This window comes from Cetorhinus maximus, chromosome 16 (genome assembly GCF_964194155.1).
Source record: "Cetorhinus maximus chromosome 16, sCetMax3.hap1.1, whole genome shotgun sequence".
NCBI classification, from domain to species: Eukaryota; Metazoa; Chordata; class Chondrichthyes; order Lamniformes; family Cetorhinidae; genus Cetorhinus; species Cetorhinus maximus.
Window position 1 is genome coordinate 97529024 of NC_135894.1, and position 27551 is coordinate 97556574.

The 27551-nt window shown below is 43.3% G+C and overlaps 1 protein-coding gene across 6 annotated transcripts in view; it reads right to left on the bottom strand.

Annotated features, from left to right (window-relative positions):
* Nucleotides 1-27551, bottom strand: part of usp25 (ubiquitin specific peptidase 25) — a 148935-nt gene that overhangs the window by 18963 nt on the left and 102421 nt on the right. For all 6 annotated transcript variants that reach the window (XM_078560387.1, XM_078560388.1, XM_078560384.1 and 3 more), the window contains 3 exons: nucleotides 27328-27506; nucleotides 17774-17852; nucleotides 5199-5278 (listed from right to left, as the gene is read on the bottom strand). In XM_078560387.1, the coding sequence (XP_078416513.1) occupies nucleotides 5199-5278; nucleotides 17774-17852; nucleotides 27328-27506 (338 nt within the window). The remainder of the gene's footprint in view (nucleotides 1-5198; nucleotides 5279-17773; nucleotides 17853-27327; nucleotides 27507-27551) is intronic.

Below are 27551 nucleotides of genomic sequence, written 5' to 3' on the forward strand. Positions count from 1 at the left end.
CACCGCACTCTATTTTTGTAATCTTTTCTAGCACTAGAGTCCACCAGCAGCTCTGGAATGTTGCTTATCCCCCCAACTCCTTCCACCCTACAATTGGCATCAGTGCATTCAGCTCTTTAGGCCCTAAGCTCTGAAGTTACCTCCCTAAACCCCTCTGCCACAATCTCTCCCCTTAACACCATCCTTAAAACCCGCCTCTTTGACCAAACATTAAGTCATCCATTCCACATATATCCTTATGTGGCTTGCTATCCCTTTGTACCTATTAACTCTCCTTTGCAGTGCCTTGGGGCATTTTCCTACGTCAAAGGTGCTGCATATGCAAGTTAATATTGTGGTAAATGTCAAGTTTCTCTGTTCTAATCAAAGATTGACAATTCATTCTACAGAAAGTACATAGCGATTTTTGAGGTGAGGTAAGGTGCTATGAAATGTTACATTCTTTCTCTGAAGGCGGAGGAGCATGTTAGTCGGGTGGTGAAAAAGGCATATGGGTCACTTGCCTTTATCAATCGAGGCATAGATTACAAAAGTAGGGAGGTCATGTTGGAGTTGTATAGAACCTTGGTGAGGCCACAGCTGGAGTACTGTGTGCAGTTCTGGTCGCCACATTATAGGAAGGATGTGATTGCATTGGAGGGGGTTCAGAGGAGATTTAGCAGAATGTTGCCTGGGATGAAACATTTAAGTTATGAAGAGAAGTTGGATAGACTTGGGTTGTTTTTGTTGGAGCAGAGAAGACTGAGGGGCGACCTGATCGAGTTGTACAAGATTATGAGGGGCATGGACAGGGTGAATAGGGAGCAGCTGTTCCCCTTAGTTGAAGGGTTAGTCACAAGGGGACATAAGTTCAAGGTGAGGGGCAGGAGGTTTAGGAGGGATGTGAGGAAAAGCTTTTTTACCCAGAGGGTGGTGACGGTCTGGAATGCGCTGCCTGGGAGGGTGGTGGAGGCGGGTTGCCTCACATCCTTTAAAAAGTACCTGGATGAGCACTTGGCACGTCATAACATTCAAGGGCCAAGTGCTGGTAAATGGGATTAGGTAGGTAGGTCAGGTGTTTCTCACGTGTCGGTGCAGACTCGATGGGCCGAAGGGCCTCTTCTGCACTGTGATTCTGTGATTCTTTGTTAAAAACTAGGTAAGCAAATGGTTAAAGGGGATTAAATAAGAAAAAAAACGGCTTTAGTTCATTGCACTTGCTCATGTTTAGGTCCCAGTGCAGCTGGTGGCTGAGTGAGCCAAATCTGGTCTATTCCTGAATGACATGGGTTCAGAATTTTGTACTTGGCAGGTTTCTTTCAGATGAATTTTTCAGGAAAGACAAAAACAGCTTCAGTAACAAGTATTGTGATATCATCTCCATGAAATGAAGAGCATTTCATGCAAATATGTTTTAAATCCTACAATTTTAAAGGTAGGGGGCTCCTGCTGTCCTGTCAATTTCCATATGCGAGCTTAAGCAATGAATGGCAGGTTATTTGACTGCTGAGGGCCTCATTGCCAAACTCTCACCCTGCTCTCATGTGACGGGCACATTTTCCAGGATGGCAGGTCACCAGGAATGTAACGGCAGTGGGGGTCAATAGAAGGCCATCTACCTCTGTCTGCCTGAAATTAGCTAAATCAACCAAGACTTTCTTGATCCGTGTGTTTCAACTCCTCATCAGGTTTACTCGTTCCCGTGTTAACAGAGGAATCAGGTATTTTTTTGTCTGGACTTTGGGTGCGGTAATTGTGGGGCAGGAAGGAACATTCCTACACGCCAAGTTCGTTATTCTTCATTCTGACCGTTTGGGGAAAAAAAAACTCTCTTGTTCGTATCCTAACTTCTCCAGGATCCGTTCACTTATCACCACTGACCTACGTTTTCATCCTTGTTTTCAAATTCCTCTGTGCACTGGCCCCTCCCTATCTATTACCTTACAACCCTCTGAGATCTTTGAGCTCCTCAATTCTTGCTTCTTGCGCAACCAGATTTTCATTGCTCAGCCGTGCTCTTCATCTACATGCTCTAGAATTTTCTCCCTAAACCTCTGACTTTATACCTCTCCCTCCTCCTTTAAGATAACAACTGATACTTATATAGCCCTTTAACAGAATAGAATGTCCCAGGACCAATATAAAACAAAATGTGACACCGAGCCACATAAGGAGATATTAGGTCAGATGAACAAAAGCTTGATTAAAAAGGGCAGGTTTTAAGGAGCGTCTTCAAGGAGGAAAGAGAAGAGAGGTGTAGGGAGGGAATGTCAGAGCTTAGGGCCAAGGCAGCTGAATGTATGGTCACCATAGGTAGAATGATTGAAATCAGGGGTGCTCAAGAGGCCAGAATTAGAGAAGCACAGGTATCTCAGAAGATTCTAGGGCTGGGGAAGGTTACAGAAACATGGAAGGGTGAAGACATGGAAAGATTTGAAAACAAGGATGAGAATTTTAAAATTAAGACATTCCTTGACCGGGAGCCGGTATGGGTCAGCAAGCAAAAGGGTTATGGGGGAACAGGATTTATTGCAAGTTGAGACACAGGAGTAGAGTTTTGGATGACCTCAAGTTTACAGAGCATAGAATATGGAAACCAGCCAGAGTTGCTTTGGAATAGTCAAGTCCAGAGATAACAAAGGCATGGATGAAGATTTTAGCAGCAGATAAGCTGAAACAGGGGTTAGGTCAGGTGATGTTACGGAGGTGGAAATAGCAGTCTTAGTCATGATGTGACTATGATGTGGGAAGCTCATCTCGGGGTTAAATGTGACACCAAGGCTTCAAACAGACTGGTTTATCTCAGACTGTTGCCAGAGAGGGGGATGGTGTCAGTAGCTAGGGAATGTTGTTTGGAGCAGGGGCTGAAATGGTCAATTATATTTTAAGGCCTTCCTTCACCTCTCCTAATTTTCCCCTCTATTCTTGAAGCTTCTGAACTGGGGAGATGATTCCACTGGAACTAGCAGTCCCCTGGCTCCTCACCCATAGTAACATTCTTCACTGGTGAGCCCAGTCAATGAGTGCAGACAGCCAAGACCAGCTCAGTTCTTAATCAATGTCCAATGTTCATCTTGCAACATGGGTTGCTAGATGGTGATCAGAATTAAGAACACTGGCAAATATAGTAACAGATGGAGGCCACTCAGCCCCTTGAGCCTGTTCTGCCATTTAATTAAATTATGGCTGATAAAGCCTAATAAAAATTTATCAGTCTCAGTTTTGAAATTTTCAAATGACCCCTGGCTGAGAGAGAGAGAGAGAGAGAGAAGAAAAAGTGTTCTAGATTTCCATTGCCCTTTGGGTGATAAAGTGCCTCCTGACATCACCCCTGAATGATGTGGTTCTAATTTTAAAGTTATACTCTCTTGTTCTAGACTCCTCTCACCAGAGGAAATAGTTTCTCTCTTTCCACTGCAATAAGTAAAGATCTGTGGAAGAAAATGGAGTCCTTTGAAATGTGGATGGTAAGACATATGCTTAAAATTCCATATACAGACCATAAGAACAATGAAGAGGTGCCTGAAATTGCAAGCAAAATGAACTCTAAAAAGCGGCATCTAGAAAAGAAAATGTCAGTATTTCGGCCATTTAACCAGAGCTTAAAAGCTACAGAGATCTCTTCTCGAGGGCAAAGTGGAGGACAGCAGAAAGAGGGGTCGACCTACGCATAGCTGGATGACAGACATCACACAGCGGTTACAGGCAAGCTACATGGATGTATGAAGATGGTACAAGACAGAAGAGCATGATATATCATGACAGTAGATCCCATGGTAGCAGTAGCTACAAGCAGCAGTAGCAATTGCAATAAATCTTTTAATTACCTAAATACCTCAATTCGATCATTCCAATCTATATTTGGGGGAATACAAGGCTAGGCTGTGTAACATATATTTGTGCTACCTAGCTAAGGGACACTGGGACTGTTGCTCGTGATTGAGATCAGTCCTCACAAACCGGGAAAGGAAGCACTTCATCAGAAGCTTTGGGTTCAAGTCCGACTCTAGGGCCTTCCCCTCACTGGGAGGTCCTGGCATGTTATTTTGGAAGGAAGACTTGAGAAAGATTTGTATTTATATAATGCCTTTCACAACCACAGTACATCCCAAACGACTTTACAGCCAATTAAGTATTTTCTTTTTGAAGTGTGGTCACTGTTGTAATGCAGGAAATGAGGCAACCAACTTGTGCACAGCAAGCTCCCAAAAGCAGCAATGTCATATTGATCAGATAATCTATTCTTGTGATGTTAACTGAGAAATAATTATTGGCCAGTACACCGGGGGTAACTCTCTTGCTCTTCTTTGAAATAAAGCAATGGGAACTTTGACATCCACCTGAGAGGGTAGATGGGGCCTCGGTTCAACAACTCACATGAAAGATTTTATCTCTGACAGTGCAGCAACCCCTGAGTATTGCACTGGAGTGTCAGCCTTGATTTTTGTGCTCAAGTCCTAGAGTGGGACTTGAATCCACAACCTTTCTGACTGAGAGGTGAAAGTGTTGACAACTGAGCCACAGCTGAAAAAGAGCAGGGGAGTTCTCTGTAGTGTCCTAGCCAATTTTTCTCCCTCAACCAACATGGCTAAAATAGGTTATCTGGCTATCATCAAGCTGTTATTTGTCAGGTCTTGCTGAGCACAAAATGGCTGCCACATTTCCAACATTATAACAGTGGCTACCCTTTAAGTTACTGGTTATAAATCGCTCTGGCATGTCTTGAGGTTGTGAAAGGAGCTATGTAAATGCAAGCCCTCTTTTCTTTCTGTATCAATCAGGGTCACAGTCCTTTTATCAACTGGGGTGCTGGATGAAGCTGCAGGAATGGTTTTTATCTACTCGGCTGCAGAGTTGATGCAGCAGCTGCCAACTGCTGCTGTCAGGCAGATCAGATAATTCTCTGGCCTGGTTACTGCCTTGACTCAAGTAGAGGGAAGAAATCACTAAAGCTCCATCTCAAACAGGCTTGTGGAGAGAGAGAAGCCAGTGGCACGTCTGCCACCTAGAGGAACGAGCAGGATTTAAACCACAACACTAAGGATGACGCCATTTCATGCATTTGAAAAAGAATACAGACAGTAGAAATTCCTAGCGATCAGTTGAAAATTAGCTTGTCTTTTTAATCCAGCAGGTGAAATAGAACAGAATAAAAAGCGCTAAACTTCACAATAAAAATCAGGGTACGCTTGCTATATTCAACATCATCATTGCCTTACCTTTTCTTTTGGAACAGCTCCAGGCCAATCATAACACAAACAGTCATTTCTCGAAACATTCGGTATTCATGGTGCCATTTCTGTAACAGATGCAAATCACAGCAGGGGAGGGGGGTTACTTAATGTGCAAGTATCATATTTCCCTATAGCTTACTTCTCCCACTCATTATCCAGCCCCCTCAGCGCACCATGTCCTGGTTAAGATAGGGCACTATGGTGCTATCTGGCAATTTCTCCAAGTGATCATTTGTCTGGAGCCCAGGCAGTGAGTGACAACCGGCTACGAGTTGTATGCTGTCTCATCCAGCACTCTCATACTCTCACTTTCCAGCAGCAATCCTCTTGTGCATTCTCCATTTCCTTTGTCACACCATTGGTGGCGATGCCTTCAGTTGTCTAAACCCCATACTCTAGAATTCCTTCCCTAAGCCTCTTTGACCCAGTATTTAGTCCATTGTCCTCATATCTCCTCCTTTGGTGTGTGTCAGGTTTTATCTAGTTACACTCTTCAGAAGCGTCTTTGCAATGTTATACTATATTAAATAAAAGCAAATCATTGTTGCGTCAGGGGAAAGTGATCGGGAGCCTCAATTCCAAGTGGAGAGAGGTCAGAATGCTGAGAATATTTCTAGCCTCTATGCCTCATTACTCTAATTTGGCCTACTAATTTAACAGCTTTTTTTCTTTATTCTTTCATGGGATGTGGGTGTCACTGGCATTAGAAGCAAAGGAACGCAGAAAATAGGAGTAGGTCATTCAGCACCTTTGAGCCTGCTCCGCCATTCAATATGACCATGCTGATCCTTTATCTCAACACCATACTCCTGCACTCTCCCCATACCCCTTGATGCCTTTAGAGTCCAGAAATCTATTTCCTTCTTAAATATGTTCAGTGACTTGGCCTCCACAGCCCTCTGTGGTAGAGAATTCCATAGGTTCACCACCTGTGAGTGAAGAAGTTTTTCCTCATCTCAGTCTTAAATGGTCTACCCCATATCCTGAGACTCTGACCCCTTGTTCTGGACCCCCCCGCTGCCTCCACTCCAGCCAGAGGAAATATCATCCCTATATCCAGTCTGTCCATCCATGTCAGAATTTTATATGTTTCGATGGGATCTCCTCTCACTCTTCTCAACTCCAGTGAATATAGGCCTAGTCGGCCCAATCTCTCCTCATACAACAATCCTGCCATCCCAGGAATCAGTCTGGTGAACCTTCACTGCACTTCCTCTATAGCAAGTATATCCTTTCTTAGACCAAAACTACACACAATGCTCCAGGTGTGGTCTCATCAAGGCCCTGTACAGCTGCAGTAAGACATCCTTGCTCCTGTACTCAAGTCCTCTTGCAATGAAGGCCAACATACCATTTGCCTTCTTAACTGCTTGTTGCAACTGCATGCTTGCTTTCAGTGATTGGTGTACATGGACACCCAGGTCCGTTTGTACATCGACATTTCCCAATCTATCACCGTTTAAATAATACTCTGCCATTCTGTTTCTCCTACCAAAGTGGATTATGTCACACTTATCCACGTTATACTGCATCAGCCAAGTGTTTGCCCATTCACTCAAACTAAGTTGCCTTGAAGCCCCTTAACGCGCTCATCGCTCATATTCCCACCAAGTTTCGTGCATTCGGCAAACTTGGAAATATTACATTTGGTTCCCTCATCCAAATCATTGATATATATTGTGAATAGCTGGGGCCCAATTACTGATCCCTGCTGTACCCCAATAGTCACTGCCTGCCACTCCGAAAAAGACCCATTTATTCCTACTCTCTGTTTCCTGTCTGCTAACCAATTCTCAATCCATGCCAATATATTGCCCCGAATCCCATGTGCAGGGCAATGGCACCAGGTCATAAAGCTCATTTGGAGAGCCAGTGCAGACATGATGGGCCAAATGGCCCCTTTCAGTGCCATTAAAATTGCGAGATTCTGTGATTTTACAGTCTGCTTTTATGTTCCTTGTAAGTTTACTTTCATGCTCTATTTCTCCCCTCTTAGTCAATCTCTTGGCCTTCCTTTGCTGAATTCTAAACTGCTCCCAATCCTCAGGCTTGCTACTTTTTCGAGCAGCTTTATATGACTCCTCTTTGGATCTAATACTATCCTTAATTTCTTTTGTTAGCCATGGTTGAGCCACTTTTCCTGTTCTGCTTTTGCGCCAGAAAGGAAAGTATAACTGTTGCAATGCATACATTTGTTCCTTAAGTATTAGCCATTGTCTATCCTCTGTCATGCCTTTTGATGAAGTTGCCCAATTTACCTTAGCCAAGTCATACCTCATACCTTCATATTTTCCTTTGTTCAGATTTAGGGCCCTAGTTTCAGAACGGACTACTTCACTTTCCATCCTAATAAAGAATTCTATCATATTATGGTCACTGTTCCCTAAAGGACCCCTCACAACAAGATTATTTATTAAACCCTTCTCATTGCACAATACCAAATCTAGGATAACCTGTTCCCTAGTTGGTTCCTCAACATACTGGTCTAAAAAAACCATCTCGTACACACTCCAGGATTTCATCTGCCACAGTATTATTGTTAATTTAGTTTGCACAGTCTACATGTAGATTAAAGTCACCCATCATTACTATAGCACCCTTGTTACATGCATCTCTAATTTCCTGTTTATTGCCATCCTCTACCTTATCACCACTATTTGGAGGCCTATAGGCAACTCCCACTAATGTTTTCTGCCCCTTGTTGCTTCTTGGCCCCACCAGGCTGATTCTACATCTAGATTTTCTGAGCCAATATCCTCTCTCACTATTGCACTGATTTCACATCCTTAACTAACAACGCCGCCCCACCTCCTTTTCCTTTTTGCCTGTCCATCCTAACTATCGAGCATCCTTGGATATTCAGTTCCCAGCTTCGGTCACCCTGCAGCCACGTCTCCATAATCACAATCATATCGTACCCATTTATAGTTATTTGTGCTGTTAATTCATCTACCCTATTGCGAATGCTCTGTGCATTGAGATGGTGCTTTTAGACTTGTCTTTTTAACATCTGTTGCCCATCTCTAATTGCCCTTGAGCTGAGTGGCTTATTAGACCATTTCAGAGGGCAGTTAAGTGTCAACCATCACACAGTTAAGGAACTAGAGAGACACACAGAGGTAAAGTAAACCAATTTTTTTCTTGCGGGACTATCAGAGGGGCAATTCACACACTGGCCATTTTTCAGACAGTAAATTTTGGCTGGCTGCTCAACATATGGAGCATCACACCTGAGCCCTGTCACCAATCATCAAAACATGTTCACTTCTCTGCATGGACACCGATTTGCAATCTGGAGCAGGAACATGGGAAGATCTTCTACTCCATAGCCCAGGGCCCAATGGGAGCATCTATATAGCAGCCCTGTGTGCGATCAGCTAACTCAGCACTGATTGGGGATGGACAGCTTGCATCTTCATGGTCTTTATGGCACTGCTACACATTGATACATCTTTCTGCTACGTACAGAGTGAAATTGTACACATTTGGAGACAACGTTGGTTTTGTCATGCAGGGTGAATCAAATTGTTAGGTACTTGGTCATTCAACAAAGGCAGAAACTTCCCACCCTGTTCCATTAACTACGATGAGCAGAATGACTATTTTGTAAATTCAACATGAATGGGACAAACGACTTGCATTGAAACGACTTCCCAAAACCAAAGCTAACAAAAAATTCACTTGCATTCGTAAATTCTCTGCTCATCCAAGTGACAGAAGATCATGTTGAGAAATCGAGCACCAACCATTTTCACATTCATCAGCAAAATGGATTATCTGACCACTTGCTGTTTGTGGGATCTTACTGTGCAGTAACTATCTGCCACATTTCCCTACAATTAAAACAGTGACAATAGTCCAAAAGTATGTCATTAGCTCTGAAGTGCTTTAGGGAAACCTGAAGTCGCTGTACAAACATGAACGCTCTCTTTCCTTAGTGGTACTAATCACTCCCGATTCAGAAAGATGTAGATTCAGCTCCTACTGCATTCTGCAACCTCTGAGGAAGACTGGATGGGTTTTATGTTGCAAACTGAGATTGTCCCAAATTCCAGGTTGTATTGCAACCAGTAGATAAAACATTAGTTCAGCCTGATACCTGGACACTTTCAGAAGCGCCTGAAGGATTTGCGGAGGTTACAGAACAGGTTCCAGGAATGTGGGATTACAGTTACGTGAAAAGACTAGGAAAGCTGGGGTTGTTCACCTTAGAGCAGAGAAGGCTAAGAGGAGATTTGATAGAGGCGTTTAAAATCATGAAGAATTTAGGTAGAGAAAGCAAATTGTTTCTAATGGTTGAAGGATCAATAAACAGACAGCATAGATTTATGGCAATTGGCAAAAGCAGGGGTAACATGAGGTAAAACTTTTACATAATGATTGGTTTCAAAGAGAATTGAATGAATATTTGAAGAAAAAAATTACAGAGATGGGGAAAGAGCCAGGGAGCGGAACCAACTGGATTGCTCATTGAAAGAGCCGAAGCAGAATCGATGGGCTGGATGGTCTCCTTCTAAGCTGCACTACTTTATGATTCTAAAAAGGAGTTTTTCACCTTATCACTCAGGGCTGGATTCAAACCCGGGTCTCAGGGGTGAAGAGGCGACTGACTAAAATATTGATAAATGTTCAGACATTTAGCTTGAATTACTAGCTTTTTTTTAATTGGATGGTGTGTTTTGTGTTGCTGTTTAACATTAAAACTCAGTACTGTCAGTGTCATGTTAGAATTGGCAACATAGAGACTAAGCCTAAACAAGTAATCCAGATGTGGTCTAACCACAGCCTGACGCAGTTTCAAAATCACCTCCTTTGGCTTATAAATTACAAACCCTAGCCATATGTTGCAACGTTTTGTTTTATTGACCATCTGCGGATAGTGAAGCAATAGTTTCGATGACCTGTCTATCAGAGCTCCACCCTGCTGCATTGCCTCAAGCATTTTATCATTAGTATGTGCTGAGCATTCTTTGATTCTTCTAATCTCATGACTTTACACATCCCTGCATCGAACTCCATCTGATATCTCTCCACCCAGTGACCTAGACTGTCTGGATTCCATTGGATTATCACACACTAGTCAGCATTGTTCACTCATGCACCAAATTTGGTGTCACCCATAAACTTAACAATTAGCTGTAAAACGTTTTGGGACACCCCGAAGGGTTCTTTCTGGACACCATTAAATAAAGTTAGAAAGAGCAATCCCAAACTCAATCCCTGTGGGACTGCATTTTCAACTAGTTTCCACCAATGTCTCTGATGTGCCACTATACTTTTCTGTCTACTGGACAGACAATGACACCTTTTCCTGCACTGACATTTCCCCCACTGCCTTTGCATTTCAAAACATCCCCACCAAATAAGAACAAAAGAAACAGGAGCAAGAGGAGGCCATCGAGCCCCTCAACGAGATCCTGGCTGATTTTCTACTTCAAGGCCATTTTCCTGCACCCCTTGATATTTTAAATATGTATAAATTTATTGATCTCAGTCTTGAAACATACTCAATGGCTGAGCCTCCACAGCCCTCTAGGTTGAGAATTCCCAAGGTTTGCCACCCTCTGAGAGAAGAAATTCCTCCTCATCACAGTCCTAAGTGCCCTGCCCCTTATTCTGAGACTGTGTCCCCTGGTTCTAGACTCCCCACCCAGAAGAAACAACATTTCTGCATCTACCCTGTCAATAAGAACACAAGAAATAGGAGCAAGACTTTCACCGTCAGGCCTAAACAGAACCTGTCCTTGTTCTTCTTCTTCGTCCAAAACCCCAAGTGCCTACAATATGCCCTAGTCCCATGACAATTTGACCCCCAAAATCAATGGGGATAGAATAGGGGAGTGGGATTGTTTGGATAGGCTGAATGGCCTCTTTGTGTGCTATATGATTCTGAGTAAACATATACAAATGCTTCTTTGGAGAATAGTCACGATAATAATGTAGGACAATATAGCAGCCAATTTGCACACAAGATCCAATGAACAATGAGATAAATGATCAATAAAACTGCTTTAGTGTTGGTGGTTGAGGGATAAATGGCTAAGATGCCTGGGAGAACTCCTCTGCTCTTCTAGTGAAGAGTGTGTTTTATTACATCCACCTAAGAGGCAAGACGAGACCTCAGTTGAAGGTCTCATCAGGACCACGGTACCTCTGAGAGTGTAGCACTCCCTCAGCACTGTTCTGGGAGTGCGGGCCTAGATTATATGCTTAAGGCTCTGGATGTAGGGACTTGAGTTCACAGCAGCTGACTCTCAAAATGTAATCTACTGAGCCAAGGTTGACACAATGTGCCATCTGGTCTATTAAAGCCTTAAGTAACAGGTGGGAAACATGACAAATAAATCTGCTGGGAAAAAATTACTGAAATGTTGCCACCTTCCTTTAATAAACATTCAACTTCTTGCTTCTTGCTACAGCATAACACTTACAGTGAACTCGATCATGCAGATCGGATTTGTCCAGTACGCTGTTGTAACCAACCATGGTCCACTGAAAATCCTGCTTACAATCTATTTACACAATGAATCAAACAGAAAGTGGCACAGAGGTCATTTTCTCTCATTATTTCCCCAAGGGCCAAACTCTGATGGAAGCTTGTTGGTGATGTTGGTTACTGAAATAAAACCCAAATCAAATGCTTCCTGCACACGTAACAAACTGTACACATGAACAGTTACAACTACCAAAAAAGTTAGGGGGAAGGAGCATTTGAAAGCTAAGAGTTTCAGTCTCCAACAACCTTTTTTCTTTTTTTTCTGAAGTGTGGGGGTGATTTAAGTGAAGGGTCCCTTTAAATCTTCCTGCCTGACTACACACCCGCAGTAATTTAAAAGGGCCAGTTTATGCTCAACTTGCAAGTGAATGCTTGGGTTGCTGTTCGACCATGCAGCTCGGAGGGAACACAAGTCTCCAGTGACTGCAATATCAGTGGTTTCCAATCATGAGGGCTATATGTGGACATAAACCAAGAGCAGTAACCTCCATCTTAGTGTAACCTCCGGTACTACTCCTGTTGTGGAAAGACATCGCTATCATGCAAAATACGCCAGGTAACCGTTATCATTGAATTATACAAAATAGAAGGCCATTCGGCCCATTGTGTTTGTGCCAGCTCTTTGAAGCAGTTACCCAATTAGTTGCACTCTATTGCTCTTTCCCCATAGCCTTGCAACCTTTTCATTTTCAAGTATCTATTCAATTCCCTTTTGGAAGTTACTAGTGAATCTGTTTTCACTGCCACTTCAGACAGCACATTCCATATCATCAAAATGCTGCGTAAAAAAATTCTCATCTCTGCTCTGGACCTTTTAGAGTCATAGAGGTCTACAGCACAGAAAAAGGCCCTTTCGGCCCATCGCGTCTACGCTGGTCAAATAAGTACCTATTCTAATTCCATTTTCCAGCACTAGGCCCATATCCTTGTATGCCATGGCATTGCAAGTGCACATCCAAATACTTCTTAAATGTTATGAGGGTTACTGTCTCTACCATCCTTTCAGGCAGTGAGTTCCAGATTCCCACCACCCTCTAAACCTCCTGCCCCTTACCTTAAATCTATGCCCCCTGGTTATTGATCCCTCCACCAAGGGGAAAAGTTCCTTCTTGTCTACCTTATCTATGCCCCTCATAATTTTATACACCTCAATCATGTCCCTCCCTCAATCTCCTCTGATCCAGGGAAAATAACCCCAATCGGTCCAATCTCTCCTCATAACTAAAACTCTCCAGCCCAGGCAACATCCTGGTAAATCTCCTCTGCACTCTCTCTAGTGCAATCACATCCTTCCTATAATGCAGATTCCAGAACTGCACACAATACTCTAGGTGTGATCTAACCAGTGTTTCATACAGTTCCAGCATAATCGTCCTGCTCTTATATTCTATGCCTCGGCTAATAAAGGCAAGTATCCCATATGCCTTCTTAACCACCTTATCTACCTGTCCCGTTACCTTAAGGGACCGGTGGACGTGCACACCGAGGTCCCTCTGATCTTTGGTACTTCCCAGGGTCCTACCATTCATCGTGTATTTCCATACCTTGTTTGTCCTGCCCAAGTGCATCACCTCACACTTATCCAGATTAAATTCTATTTGCTACTGACCAACCCATCTGACCAGCCCTTCTATATCCTCCTGTAATCTAAGGCTATCCTCCTCACTATTTACTGCCCCACCAATTTTTGTGTCATCCGTGAACTTACTGATCAACCCTCCTGCATTCAAGTCTAAATCGTTTATATATACCACAAACAGCAAGGGACCCAACTCCGATCCCTGTGGAACCCCACTGGACACAGGCATCCAGTCACAAAAACACCCCTCAGCCATCACCCTCCGCTTCCTGCCACTCAGCCAATTCTGGATCCAATTTGTCAAATTGCCTTGGATCCCATGGGCTCTTACCTTCGTTATCAGTCTCCCATGCGGGAACTTATCAAAAGCCTTGCTGAAGTCCAAGTAGACTACGTCAAATGCATTGCCCTCATCTATACACCTGGTTACCTCTTCGAAAAATTTAATCAAATTATGACTGCCCCTTAACAAAACCATGCTGACTGTCCTTGATTAATTCCTGCCTCTCCAAATGTAGATTAATTCTGTCCCTCGGAATTGTTTCCAATAGTTTCCCCACCACTGAGGTTAGACTGACTGGCCTGTAGTTCCCTGGTTTATCCCTTCCTCCCTTCTTGAACAACGGTACCACGTTGGCTGTCCTCCATTCCTCTGGCACCTCTCCTGTGGCCAGAGAGGTATTGAAAATTATTGCCAGCATCCCTGCTATCTCCTCCCTTGCCTCACTCAACAGCCTGGGATACATTTCATCCAGGCCAGGAGATTTATCTACTTTTAAGCCTGCCAAACCACTTAGAACCTCCTCCCTTTCTATGCTAATTTCTTTAATTGTATCACAGCCCTTTTGTGATTTAAAAAAAATCTCTATTAAATCTCCCCTAAATCTTCTCTTCTCTAAAGAGAACAATCCCAGCTTTCTCCACATCACTGAAGTTCCATGCCTGTTATCATTCTGCACTGCTCCAAGTTGGTAATGTCACTGGACTAGTAATCCAGAGGCCCAGGCTAATGCTCTGGGGACATGGGTTCAAATCCTACCACAGCAGCTGGTGGAATTTATTTCAATTAATGAATCTGGAATATAAAGCTAGTATCACTAATGGTGACCATGGCAGTTATCATTGATTGCTGTAAAAGCCCATCTAGTTCACTAGTGTCCTTTAGGGAAGGAAATCTGCCATCTGGTCTGGCCTAGATGTGACTCCAGGCCCACAGCAATGTGGCTGACACTTAACTACCCTCCGAAATGGCCGAGCAAGCTACTCAGTTCAAGGGCAATTAGGGATGGGCTACAAATGCTGGCCTTGCTGGTGACACCCACATCCCATGAAAAAATAAAGAAATATCCTTCCTAAAGTGTAGTGCTTGGAATTGGACACAATCCTCTAGCTGAGACTTAACAAGTGATCTATAAAGATTTACACTTGGACTTGCACTCCATATCTCTATTTATAAAGCCAAGAATCAAAATGTAATTCATATTAACAGAGAAACACTTAGATCATGTCCATGTTGCTCCATGCTTTGCACCACAGTTGCCTCATTTACAGTTATATATAGACACCCTGATTTCAAGCTTTACCTGCTCCTCATATAATTGAGCCTCAAGAAGCATTTCTATTTGCCACTTTAAACTAGGGAGCCCTGGACGGCCATTGGAAAGAAGGGACAATTCAGCATTATTAAGCGCAACCCACAAACACCTTCTGTCAAATGTCCAAAGTGAGATTATTTTCAACAGAAACCGAGTTGGGGGCTTGAGGAGAGCACCACCCCAGTGCCAAACAATATCACTAAAATAGATTATCTGGTCATGACATCATTGCTGTTTGTGGGACTTTGCTATGTGCAAATTGGCTGCCACGGTTCCAACATGACAACAGTCACTAGACTTCAAGAGCACTTTATTGGCTGTAAAATGCTTTGGTATGTCCTGAGGTTGTGAAAGTATCTATATAAATGCAGACTTTCTTTGTCTCTTGCAAATGCAGTGTAATCAAACTGTGTTCTTACTCTCATTTTTTCCCATGAACAGAAACCGGTGGGTCACCTTCCCTCCATCAGCTCTCTCTTTCTCCTTACATCTACAGTATAGTTTTTCAACTTCAGCTTAGTATCAACTAACCCCAGTTGCTTGACTTAGCTCATCTTTTCTCCTAATCTTCAACTTCAGTGATGATCAAGGGGAATGGGGAGAGAGCGGCAGTATGGCGGTGAGATAGAGGATCAGCCATGATCATATTGAATGGCGGAGCAGGCTCAGAGGGCTGAATTACCTGCTCCTATCTTCTATGTTTCTATCTGCACTTGGCCGTGACTCCCAAGCTCCTTGATTAAATTAAAAAGGCAAGACAAATGTAGGTCTGTGAAGAGCCGCAGGAGAGATTTACACAATCTTTGTGTTCATCAACCTACATATGTTAAATTAGACAAAAATGCAAGGAACGAGTGAAGTTACTTGTTGCAAATAAAATCCAGCTAACATGGTGAAGTGTTAACACAATGCTGCCTATCAAATCAACTCCCATTTTGTGGCAAACACTATCTTAGGTACAAGATGCTATTAAACAGTCATTAACTCTTAACCAAACTCACCTCAGCTCCACCCATGGCTAAGCAGATGAAATGAAATTTGTAACTTGGGTCATACACAGCAGGTGGTACCTGATCCAACTACCAGTTAGCAAATTGGTTACCTGGTTCCTCTAACACTTGGCTATCCCCAGAGCTCTCCTTCAATTCTTACACATCTGCCCTCTGAGACCTCTTCTATAGTTCTCCTGACCTGAAATAAACCTCCTCTTTGGCCTTTTGTCTCCATTTTGCCCTTGGACACTCCTGCTTGCTGCCAGTTATTTCGCCCTCCTCCATAAAACCTCTGTGCCCAAACTGTGGTGTGGGTACAATTGGCCTTATCTTACCGCTCACTTCTAATAACCATCCAGTAACTTCTGTCAGATGATTGACCCGGGGAAGGCCAGGATGTGAAGCCACCATTCAAATAGACAGATGATATTTAATAATTGTCCAATAAACGTATTTTGAGCCATTGGCTGAATTGTGATGGTCCATTTCATAGTTTGGCAAATATACAAATTTTGATATTTATTATTTTAAAAATATCATCGCTTGGCGGTACAGAATACAATATTGCTGAAGAGACATGCTGCCGAAGCTTTTCATCTTACAATCACTGGGACAAACACAAGAATGCTAAATTTCAAATGATCACAACAATTTATACCGCAGGAGAAAAGGATGCTGATTGGTCTGATACAGCATCTTTTTCTCCTTAGTATAAACTGTTAACGATTATTTGAAATTTGATATTCTTGCGTTGTCCTGATGAATGCAAGTCAACAAGCTTTGGCAACAAGTCTCCCTTTTCAGCAATATTCTAATACATATCCATTCATACAAATACAGATCTTTGGTCTTGCATTTTAAAAAAGAACTAAAATTTAAGATTAAAATCTGTTTAAAAATGTAATACTAGATAAAGATTTCTTCTTTATGTCTCATGTCCTGATAGGGGTCCTTAAAATAGTGAAAGGTTGGATAGGGTAGATGTGGAGAGAATGTTTCCACTTGAGACAATCCAAAACTAGCGGCTATACATAGAAGGCAGTCACTAATAAATCCAATAAGGAAACATGGAGAAATTTCTTCACTCAGAGAGCAGTTAGAATAAGGAACTTGCTCCCACCGGAAGTGGCTAAGGCAATGGGGGGTGGTTGGGGGTTTGGTGTTAAGGCAAAATTGGGAGATAGTGGTAATGGACTAGTAATCCAGAGGCCCAGGCTAATACTCTGGGGACATGGGTTCAATTCCCACCATGGCAGTTGGTGGAATTCAATTCAATTAATGAAAAAAAAATCTGAAAAATAAAGCTAGTGTCAGTAATGGTGACCACGACAACTACCAGTGTTGTTGTAAAAAGCCATCTCATTCACTAATACCCTTCAGAGAAGGGCATCTCTCCTCCTCACCTCATCTGGCCTACATGTGGCTCCAGATTAACAGCAACGTGGTTAACTCTTAACTGCCTTCTGAAATTGCCTAATAAGCCACTCAAATTGGGATGGACATGGGATGGACAACATAAACCTTGCCAGCAACGTCCACAACCCATGAAAAAAATAAAGGAAAAAAAGATTTAGATGCATTCAAAAGGAAAGTGCATGGGGAGAAAGGGACTCGAATGATACACAAAGGCTGACATAAGGTAGATAGATTGGCATAGAGTATAAACACCAGCATATGTTAGTTGTGTCGAATGGATTGTTTCTGTGCCGTATATTCCATGTAACTAACCATGCTCACACATGAAGAATGCTCAAACCTCACAAAGTGCCAACAAACAGTTTCCAGGCAAGAGTCAATGTCTTCATTTATAAGCATTTATAAAAACCACTTCAGGTTTTCATCCAAGAGGCAGATATCGGAAATCCTTTGGGCAGCTTCTGATATTTTACCTCACATACCTCGTATTCCTCCATGTTGACTTCTTTAGGTTTGATCAGCTCAAGTTTGGCCCGAGCAATTTTCATTACACTGCGACACCTGAAACAAATTATGAACGGAATTAGCTTGCATTTCAAAAGCGAATAGAAGAAATAGGAGGAGTAGATCACACAATCCCTTGAGCCTGCTCCACCACTGAATACGGCCATAGCTGACCTTTGGCCTCAACATCACTTTCCCACCCGCTCCCCATGTCCTTTGATTCCGTAATAGACCAAAAATCTATCTCAGCCTTAAATATATTCAGCAATGAACCATCCACAACCCTCTGGGATACACAATTCCAAAGAATCACAACCTTTGAGTGAAGAAATTTCTTTACATCCCAGTCCTAAACGATTGGCTCTCTATCCCGAGTCTGTGCTCCCATGTCCTAGGTTCCACAGGCAGGAGAAACAAACTTTCAGTATCTGCCCTGTCAAGCACCCTTAAGATCACTTCCCATTCTTCCAAACTCAGTAGGGTATAGGCCTAATTTGCTCAGCCTCTCATCATAGAACAACCTTCTCATCCCAAGGACTTATCTAGTGAACCTTCGCTCTACCACCTCCAAGGCAAGTGCATCCTTCCTTAGAAACTGAGACCAAAACTGCACACGGTACTTCAAGCGTGGTTTCACCAAAGCCCTCTGTAATTGTAGCAAGAATTCCTGATTCTTGTACTCCAATTTCCTTGCAATAAAGGCCAAAATGTCATTTATTTTCCTAAGTGCTTGCTATGCCTGCAAGCTAACTTTCAGTGGTCCTTGTATGAGTGCACCCAAGTCTCTCTGAACATCAATGGACGCTTCATGTCTTTTAAAACATATTCTGCTTTTCTATTCTTATGATCAAAGTGAATAACCTCACATTACACCCTATCTGCCATCTTGTTGTCCATTCACTTAACTCGCCTACATCTCTTTGTAGCTTCTTTGGGCTGGATTTTATCTGCCACACGCACCCCCGCCCCAGGTGTGTTTTCGGGCGGGTGCCCAGCCAATCATTTTCTCACCCAACCCTGAGCTCACCCCCATAACATGGTAGGTGGGCTGGCGCCGAAATTAGCAGCCCACCTGTCATATGTAAATAAATAATTAAGGGTCAATCAAGGCCGAGATAGACAGATTTTTAATCAGTAAGGGAATCAAAGGTTATGGGGAAATGGCAGGAAAATGGAGTTAAGGATTATCAGATCAACCATGATCCCATTAAATGGCAGAGCAGACTCAATGGGACGAATGGCCAACTTCTGCTCCTACATCTTATGGTCCAATTGACCTCCATAATATGCCGCACATGTCTTAATTCTGTTGGCGTGGGAAGTCGAGCGGGAGTGGGCAGGCTGTTTCTTTAAAAATGTTATTAAAAGGTGGGGAAGGAAGGTGGCGTACTATCTTTGGGGACTGCCCTTTGCGTATCGGGGCATAGCCCCCCGCCTTCCTACCCGCCTGCTCTCCAAAACCCACCTCCCCCACCCACTCCGCACTCCCTTCCCTAAGTTAGCCAAACCCTCCACGTCCAATACCCCAGACTTACCTCACCCCGAGATCCATTGGGCCTTCTTCCTGGGGCTGCTTGAAGTCACAGCACCCCAACGGATTGGCCATCAGTTCCCGAGGATGGGGCTTCCTCCCAGTGAAGGGCAGAACGTGAGCCAAATTAGCCCACCCGCAGTGTCTTATGCCTGCAGGGTGGGCTTGCACAGAGCGAGTCATCTTCCAGCCAACTTTCCTGAGGGGAGGCTGGGGGAAACCACCCTACCACCCCACTAAAATGCAGCTCAGTGTCCTCCTCACAGCTTATATTCCTACCTACCTTTGTACTGTCAGCAAACCTACATTCATTACACTCGGTCTCTTTGACTAATTAATATAAGGTTGCAATTAGAACTCTTGGATGGAAGCCATCAGATCCCGGCGATTTGCTGGCTTTTAGTCCCTTTTAAGCCACGGATGGATCTTTCTTGCTGAATTTTTGCTTTTCAATTAAATGTATTTTTGTTGAACATTCTGAATTATTTTGTTAGATGTTAACCACTGTTTACCGATCACCATATTTATTTACCCAATCAGCCTTAGGCAGCTGTCTCCTCAAATGTAATTGGCTCTGTTTAAGATTCTTGTTTGGGGCTGGAATATGTCGCTTTCAAACTTAAAATGAAATTCAATTGTGTTAAGATAGCTTTTCCCCCCCAGAGGATCTTTTACAATGAGATTACTAATTAAATGTGCCTCATTGCACAATATTAGATCTAAAACAGCTTTGTCCCTAGTTGCTTCCACGTTTGTCCCATGGAACCATCATGCAAGCAATCTACAAACTCATACTCCAAGCTATATTTGTCCAGTCTGTATGAAGACTAAAGTCGCTCACGATTATTGCATTGCCTTTATTTTTTAATAACTAAGCTCCAATTATTTCTGAATATACATACAAACGTACAAATTAGGAGCAGAAGTAGGCCATTTGGCCCCTCTAACCTGCTCCGCCATTCAATAAGATAATGGCTGATCTGCTTGTGTTTTGAATTCCACATTCCCATCCACTCGGGATAACCTTTGATTCCCTGACCTAACAAGAATCTATTTACCTCCACCTTAAAAATACTCAATGACTCCGCCTCCACTGCCTTCTGAGGCAGAGGGTTCCAAAGTCTCTCAACTTTCAGAAAAAAAATTTCTCCTCATCTCTGTTCTAAAAGGGTGACCCCTAATTTTAAAACAGTGTCTCATAGTTCTGGACTCATCCACAAGAGGAAACATCCTTTCCACGTCCACCTCAATCAAGTCACCCTTCACTCTTCTAAACTCCAGCAGAAACGAGCCCAGTCTGTCCAACGTTTCCTCACAAGGCAACCCACGCATTCCAGGTATCAATCTAATAAACCTCCTTTGAACCGCCTCCAATGCATTTACATCCTTCCTTAAATAAGGAGACCAAAACTGCACACAGTATTCGAGGTGTGGTCTCACCAATGCCCTGTATAATTGAAGCATAACATCCTTACTTTTATGTTCAACTCCTCTCATACTAAAGGATAAGCATTCCATTAGCCTTCTTAATTACTTGCTGTACCTGCATGCTAACTTTTTGTGACTCATGGTCTAGAAAACCTAAGTCCCTCTGCACCTCGGAGTTCTGCAGTCGTTCTCCGTTTAAGTAATACTCTGCTCTTTTATTCTTCCTGCCAAAGTGAATAACTTCACATTTCTCCACATTATACTTCATCTGCCAAATTTTTGCCCACTCACTCAATCTATCTATATCCATCTGCAACTCCTATGCCCTCTTCACAACATGCTTTCCTACCACTGAACAAGTCATACAGATTCAAAACATTAACACTGTTTCTCGCGCTGCAGATGCTGCCAGACCCGCTGAGTTTTTCCAGCATTTTCTGTTTTAATTTCAGATTTCCAGCATCCGCAGTATTTCACTTTCATACTTTCCTACCTATCTTTGCGTCATCTGCAAATTTAGCTATGTCTTTGCTCCCCTTGTCTAAGTCATTGATGTAAATTGTAAAAATTTGAGGCCCCAGCACTGACCCCTGTGGGACTCCACTCGTCACATCCTGCCAATCCAAAAAAGACCCATTTATGCATACTCTCTGTTTTAGGCCAGCCAGCCAAACTTCTATCCATGCTAATATGTTACCCCTCATACCATCAGCTTTCATTTTCTGCAATAACCTTTGATGTGGCACCTTATCAAATGCCTTCTGGAAATCCAAGTACAGCACATCTACAGGTTCCCCTTTATCCACAGTGCATGCTACTCTTTCAAAGAACTCTAATAAATAGTTTAAATATGATTTTCTTTTCACAAAACCATGCTGACTCTTCCGGATTACCTTGAGTTTTTCTAAGAGCCCAGTTATAACCTCCTTAATGATTTATTCTAACACGTTCCCAACAACAGACGTCAAGCTAACTGGTCTATAGTTTCTGGTTTTCTGCCTCCCTCCCTCCTTGAATGTGATAATATTTGCTATTTTCCAGTCTTATGCTTAATTCTCTTTCCAACAGTATAACTACTGTTAGGGCGCCTATAAACTACTCCCATCAGTTTTTCTGACCCTTGTTATTCCTAATCTCTACCCATACTGATTCTACTTCCTGATCTTCTGAACCAAGACTCTTTCTTACTTCTGTCCTTGTGTCACCCTTTATTGATCAGGGGTACTCTTGTTAATGGCAACACTAATGGAAAAACTGGCACTTATTCAATGCTTCATCACATCTCTCAGAGACATCTCAAAGCACTTTATTACAACTGAAAAGTCCTGGAATGCAGTCACTCTTTTGTAAGCTAACATAGAAGCTAGTGTGGTTGGGTGTTGACTCTATCACCTCAATTAAGGAGGAGCTGGACTGGTTCCTGACTAGGACAGAGATCGCGTCATATTGAAAGTAAATTGATTAATAAGTAATAAACTCTTGGTCCATGTCAACTGGACTAAAGGGGTCATGGTTGAATTGCCCAAAGTTCTTTTTTCTTTTCATCTGTATCAGTTGTGGCTCAGTGGGTAGCACTCTCACCTCTGAGTTAGAGGTTTGTGGAGTCCTACTCCAGAGACTTGAGCACAAAAACCTAGACCGACACACCCAGTAAAGTATTGACAGGGATGCTACATTGTCAGACATACAACAATTTAGAACAAAAACAGAATTACCTGGAAAAACTCAGCAAGTCTGGCAGCATCGGCGGAGAAGAAATCAGTTAACGTTTCGAGCCTTCATGGCCCTTTGGCAGAACTGGAGCATAGTTAGAAGAAAGGAGAAATATAAATTGGTTTAAGGTGGGTGGGGGGGGGGGGAAGAGACACATTGAGGGTGTGGTGTGATGATTGTGGAGATGAGCAGATAATCAAAAGATGTCACAGACAAAAGGGTCAAAGAGGTGTTGAAGGTGGTGGTCTTTGTCTGAGAAAAGTGCTAATTAAGAATGGAAGACAGGATATTCAAAGTACAGCTCTAGTGGGGTGGAAAGACTAGAGGTTTTAGTTTTAGATTTAAAAATAATGGAAATAGGTGGGGAAAGAAGAATCTATATAAATTATTGAAAAAAAAAGCGGGGGGGGGGGTGGGGGGGGAAGAAACGGGGTGGGGATGGGGGGAGGGGGAGTTTAAGATCTAAAGTTGTTGAATTCAATATTCAGCCCGGAGGGCTGTAAAGTGCCTAGTCGGAAGATGAGGTGCTGTTCCTCCAGTTTGCGTTGGGCTTCACTGGAACAATGCAGCAAGCCAAGGACAGACATGTTGGCAAGAGAACAGGGTGGAGTGTTAAAATGGCAAGCGACAGGGAGGTTTGGGTCTTTCTTGCGGACAGACCGCAGGTGTTCCGCAAAACGGTCGCCCAGTTTGCGTTTGGTCTCTCCAATGTAGAGGAGACCGCATTGGGAGCAACGAATGCAGTAGACTAAGTTAGGGGAAATGCAAGTGAAATGCTGCTTCACTTGAAAGGAGTGTTTGGGCCCTTGGACGGTGAGGAGAGAGGAAGTGAAGGGGCAGGTGTTGCATCTTCTGGGTGGGCATGGGGAGGTGCCATAAGTGGGGGTTGAGGAGTAGGGGGTGATGGAGGAGTGTTGATGGAGTCCACCCTGTTCTCTTGCCAACATGTCTGTCCTTGGCTTGCTGCATTGTTCCAGTGAAGCCCAACGCAAACTGGAGGAACAGCACCTCATCTTCCGACTAGGCACTTTACAGCCCTCCGGGCTGAATATTGAATTCAACAACTTTAGATCTTAAACTCCCCCTCCCCCCCATCCCCACCCCGTTTCTTTTCCCACCCCACCCCGCTTTTTTTTTTCAATAATTTATATAGATTCTTCTTTCTCCACCTATTTCCATTATTTTTAAATCTAAAACTAAAACCTCTAGTCTTTCCACCCCACCCCCACTAGAGCTGTACTTTGAATATCCTGTCTTCCATTCTTAATTAGCACTTTTCTCAGACAAAGACCACCACCTTCAACACCTCTTTGACCCTTTTGTCTGTGACATCTTTTGATTATCTGCTCATCTCCACAATCATCACACCACACCCTCAATGTGTCTCTTTCCCACCCCCCCCCCCACCCACCTTAAACCAATTTATATTTCTCCTTTCTTCTAACTATGCTCCAGTTCTGCCGAAGGGCCATGAAGGCTCGAAACGTTAACTGATTTCTTCTCTGCCGATGCTGCCAGACTTGCTGAGTTTTTCCAGGTAATTCTGTTTTTGTTTTGGATTTCCAGCATCCGCAGTAGCTTTTAGCTTTTTGTTTTTATACAACAATTTAGATCAGGTGTTAAGATGTCCTCTGCCCTCTGACATTACAGGTCCCACGACACTATTTCTGGCCAATATTTATGCCTCAATCAACACCACCAAACCAGGTTATCTGGCCACCATGTTGATGCTTGTGTGAGCTTACTGTGTGTAAATTGGCCGTCACATTTTCTGTATAATAACAGTACACTTCAAAAGTGCTTCGTTGGCTGTGAAGCACGTTGGGGTTTCCCAAGGTTGCAAAGGGAGTCATATAAACGTAAGTCTCATTTTTCTATGTTTTATTAGCCCAGGATTTTTTCCTCAGGTTTTACGTCTCTTGCAGGAGATTGCTCGATTGCCGTTGGTTGAAGGGGCAGATGGGGAGGGTGGTGGTTGGTGGTGGTGGTGGGGGGGTGGTATAGGTATGAAATTTCTGGTAATGATGCTCCAACCATCATGAGCGTTGATTAGGCTTGGTGGACCAGCTAGCTGTTTCCTGCCCATCATTTTATACATTTGTATGAAAAGACACTTTATTTGCTGATACTGGTTGAGTAAGAGCAGCAGAATAAATCCCTGCTCCTCCAACCCTGATCCTGTTCGAAAGGTATCATGGGCTTTTAACATGGACCTACATCGCCTGAATAGACCTCACTTTAATGCCTCACCAAAAAGATGGCACTTGGGATTAAGCAGCACTCCCTCAGCACAGAGCCAGCGTGTTGGCCCAGATTATACTCGAAGCCTGCAGCAGGGTTTGAGCCCACAGGCTCCTCACTGAGATGGAATTGCTACCATCCAAGCCAATCTGATATCGATTTCCTTTACTATGCTTATTACCATCTGCAAAGCTAATGACTGGTATTGATTAAAGTGGGGATTTTTTTTGTCCCCTCTCCTTCCTTACCTAAATCCCTCCAGTTTGCTTTTTCACAGGTGCCAGGTGACCTTCAGAATGTCAGGTCAAGTGGTCATTCTGCCTGAATGAGCCTGGACATTATCAGCGGGGTCACAGCTAACTCCAGCTTGTCTTCGGCTGACATTCACACACTTAACACTCTGCAGCACAGGGTCACTGGCTTATGATTAAGAGCAGGTATCCAGCCTGATTTTTTTTTTTCTCTCTCCTGGATTGAATTGCTTTTTCCAAAAATATACTTAATTCATAAAATGTCTAATGATACATCACAGCACAATTCAAGTGTGGCAGTATGTAAAGCACATTACAGATTAATTTGGTTAAATTCAGCACATGGCACTCTAGGGTTCCTCGCTCACTCCACTGACAATGTAGATTGCATCTTCATTTACATTTCAGGTCTGCATGAAGGATTTGACAAGGCGGGGGGGCCCTTCTCACCACCAGCGAAGGCATGTCCTGTTGGAAAGTCTTGGCATCTGTTGGTCTGAATACCTTAGACACATCGCACTGAGAGGTCAGTTAACACACCACAGATCAGAACCGGACCTGGGAATCTGTTGGTCAGTATGATTCAGATTCCACAGTAGCCTGTGTTTTTACGAACTGACCAACTGATCCACTGCAGAGTTAATGTGGTAACTCAGCAGAGATAAAAGTAATTAATGAGTTCTTAGTTTAACAACAGGTCATAAATAATTGTCAACTTGTTCTTTATTTAAAGTTCCAGGAGTAGAAGGTCATTGGAAGTTGAAGAGGTCCAATTAAATGTCAAGGGTTGTGGAAGGGTGGAGGGGGGGGGTCTTTTGCATTCCAAACCAATGTTCAATATAAGATGCTAAGAATTTGAATTAGTGCCAGCTCAGTTTAAGATATCCAGAAGGCTGAAGAAGGGATATCATGCAAGTGGGACACACACACAAACCATGATTCAGATTCTTCAGCCTTTCATCTCCTGATGTCACTGACCCTTGCTATGTTATACTCTCAGAAGCTACGGCACAGAAGGGGGCCATTTGGCCCATCGTGTCTGCACCAGCTCTCCAGATGGGCAACTCACCTAGTACCATTCCCCCATCTTCTCCCTGTAACCTTCATCTTCTTCCTTTTCAGATTAGTCTAATTCCCTTTTGAATGCTTCAATCGAACCTGCCTGCACTGCGCTCTCAGGCAGTGCATCCCAGACCCTAGCCACTCGGTGTGTAAAAAAAGTTTCTCCTCCTATCACTTTAGCTTCTTTTGTCAACTACTTTAAACCTGTGCCCTCTCATTCTTGATCCTTTCACGAGTGGGAGCAGTTTCTCCCTCTGTCCAGACCCACATGATTTTGAATGCCTCTATCAAACCTCCCCTTAATCCTTTTTTCTCTAAGAAAAACAGTCCTAACTTCTCTAATCTATCTTCATAACTGAAGTTCCTCATCCATGGAACCATTCTCATGATTCTTTTCTGCATCCTCTCTAATGCCTTCACATCCTTCCTAAAGTGTGGCGTCCAGAACTGGATGCAATACTTCAACTGAGGCCGAAGTAGTGACTTATACAAATTCAACATAATCTCCTTGCTGTTGTACTCTATGCCTTTTATATGCTCTATTAACCAGTCTCTCAACCTGTCCTGTCATTTTCAATGATTTATGCACATACATCCAGGTCCCTCTGTTCCTCCACCCCCAACATCGCAACCATATATGGCTGGAATTAACCCAACTTGGCACGGACTGAGAGAGGAACCCAAAGCTAGTGGTCGGTTTAGCTGCACGTTGAATCAGGCTGTGCTTCAACCCATGTGGCCGTGAGGCTTGGTTCATAACCAGCCAAGTAAACACACTTGGCATGTGAGCATTATCGGGATCGTTGCCCATAATCTCCACTTGACTTTTAGCATCAGCCGTGGCTTGGTGGGTAGCACTTATGCCTCTGTGTCAGAAGTCATGGGTTTAAGTCCCACTCTAGAGACTGGTGCACCTAGTCAACAGTGACACTCCCAGTGCCAGTCCTGAGTGGGTGCTGCACTGCCGGGGTGACATCTTTTGGATGAGATGTTGAACGGATAGCCTTTCTGTCCTCTCAGGGGGACATAAAAGATCCCATTCCACTAGTGTGAAAAAAAGTAGTGGAGCTCTACCCGGTGTCCTGATCAATACTTATTCCTCACTATCATCAGAAAAAAAAGTTGATTATCTGGTCATTATTAGCTTGCTGCATGAGGGATCTTGCACACTGGATACCTCATTTCCTATACTGGAACAATGGCTAAACTTAAAAAGTAATTAATTGGCTGTAAATCACTTTGCAACATCCTGAAGTCCTGAGGGGCACTTATTTTACTCTTATGCCAACAATAAATCGCTTGTTACCGTTCGTCAAAATTGAGATTCCGATCTGCAAACTGCTCCAAGAGTGTCCGCTCGATGATCTTCTTTGGTGCCTCGTTGTGTAGGAAGTAGACCACCACATGTTTTAACCGGTTATCGTTCTCCAGTGTGGTATCTTCCTGGGCCAGCCTAACCAAACGGGAGTACTCCGCTGTGAAAGCCTGGAGAGACAAAGAACCCTCTGGAAATGTATTCAGAGAACGCTG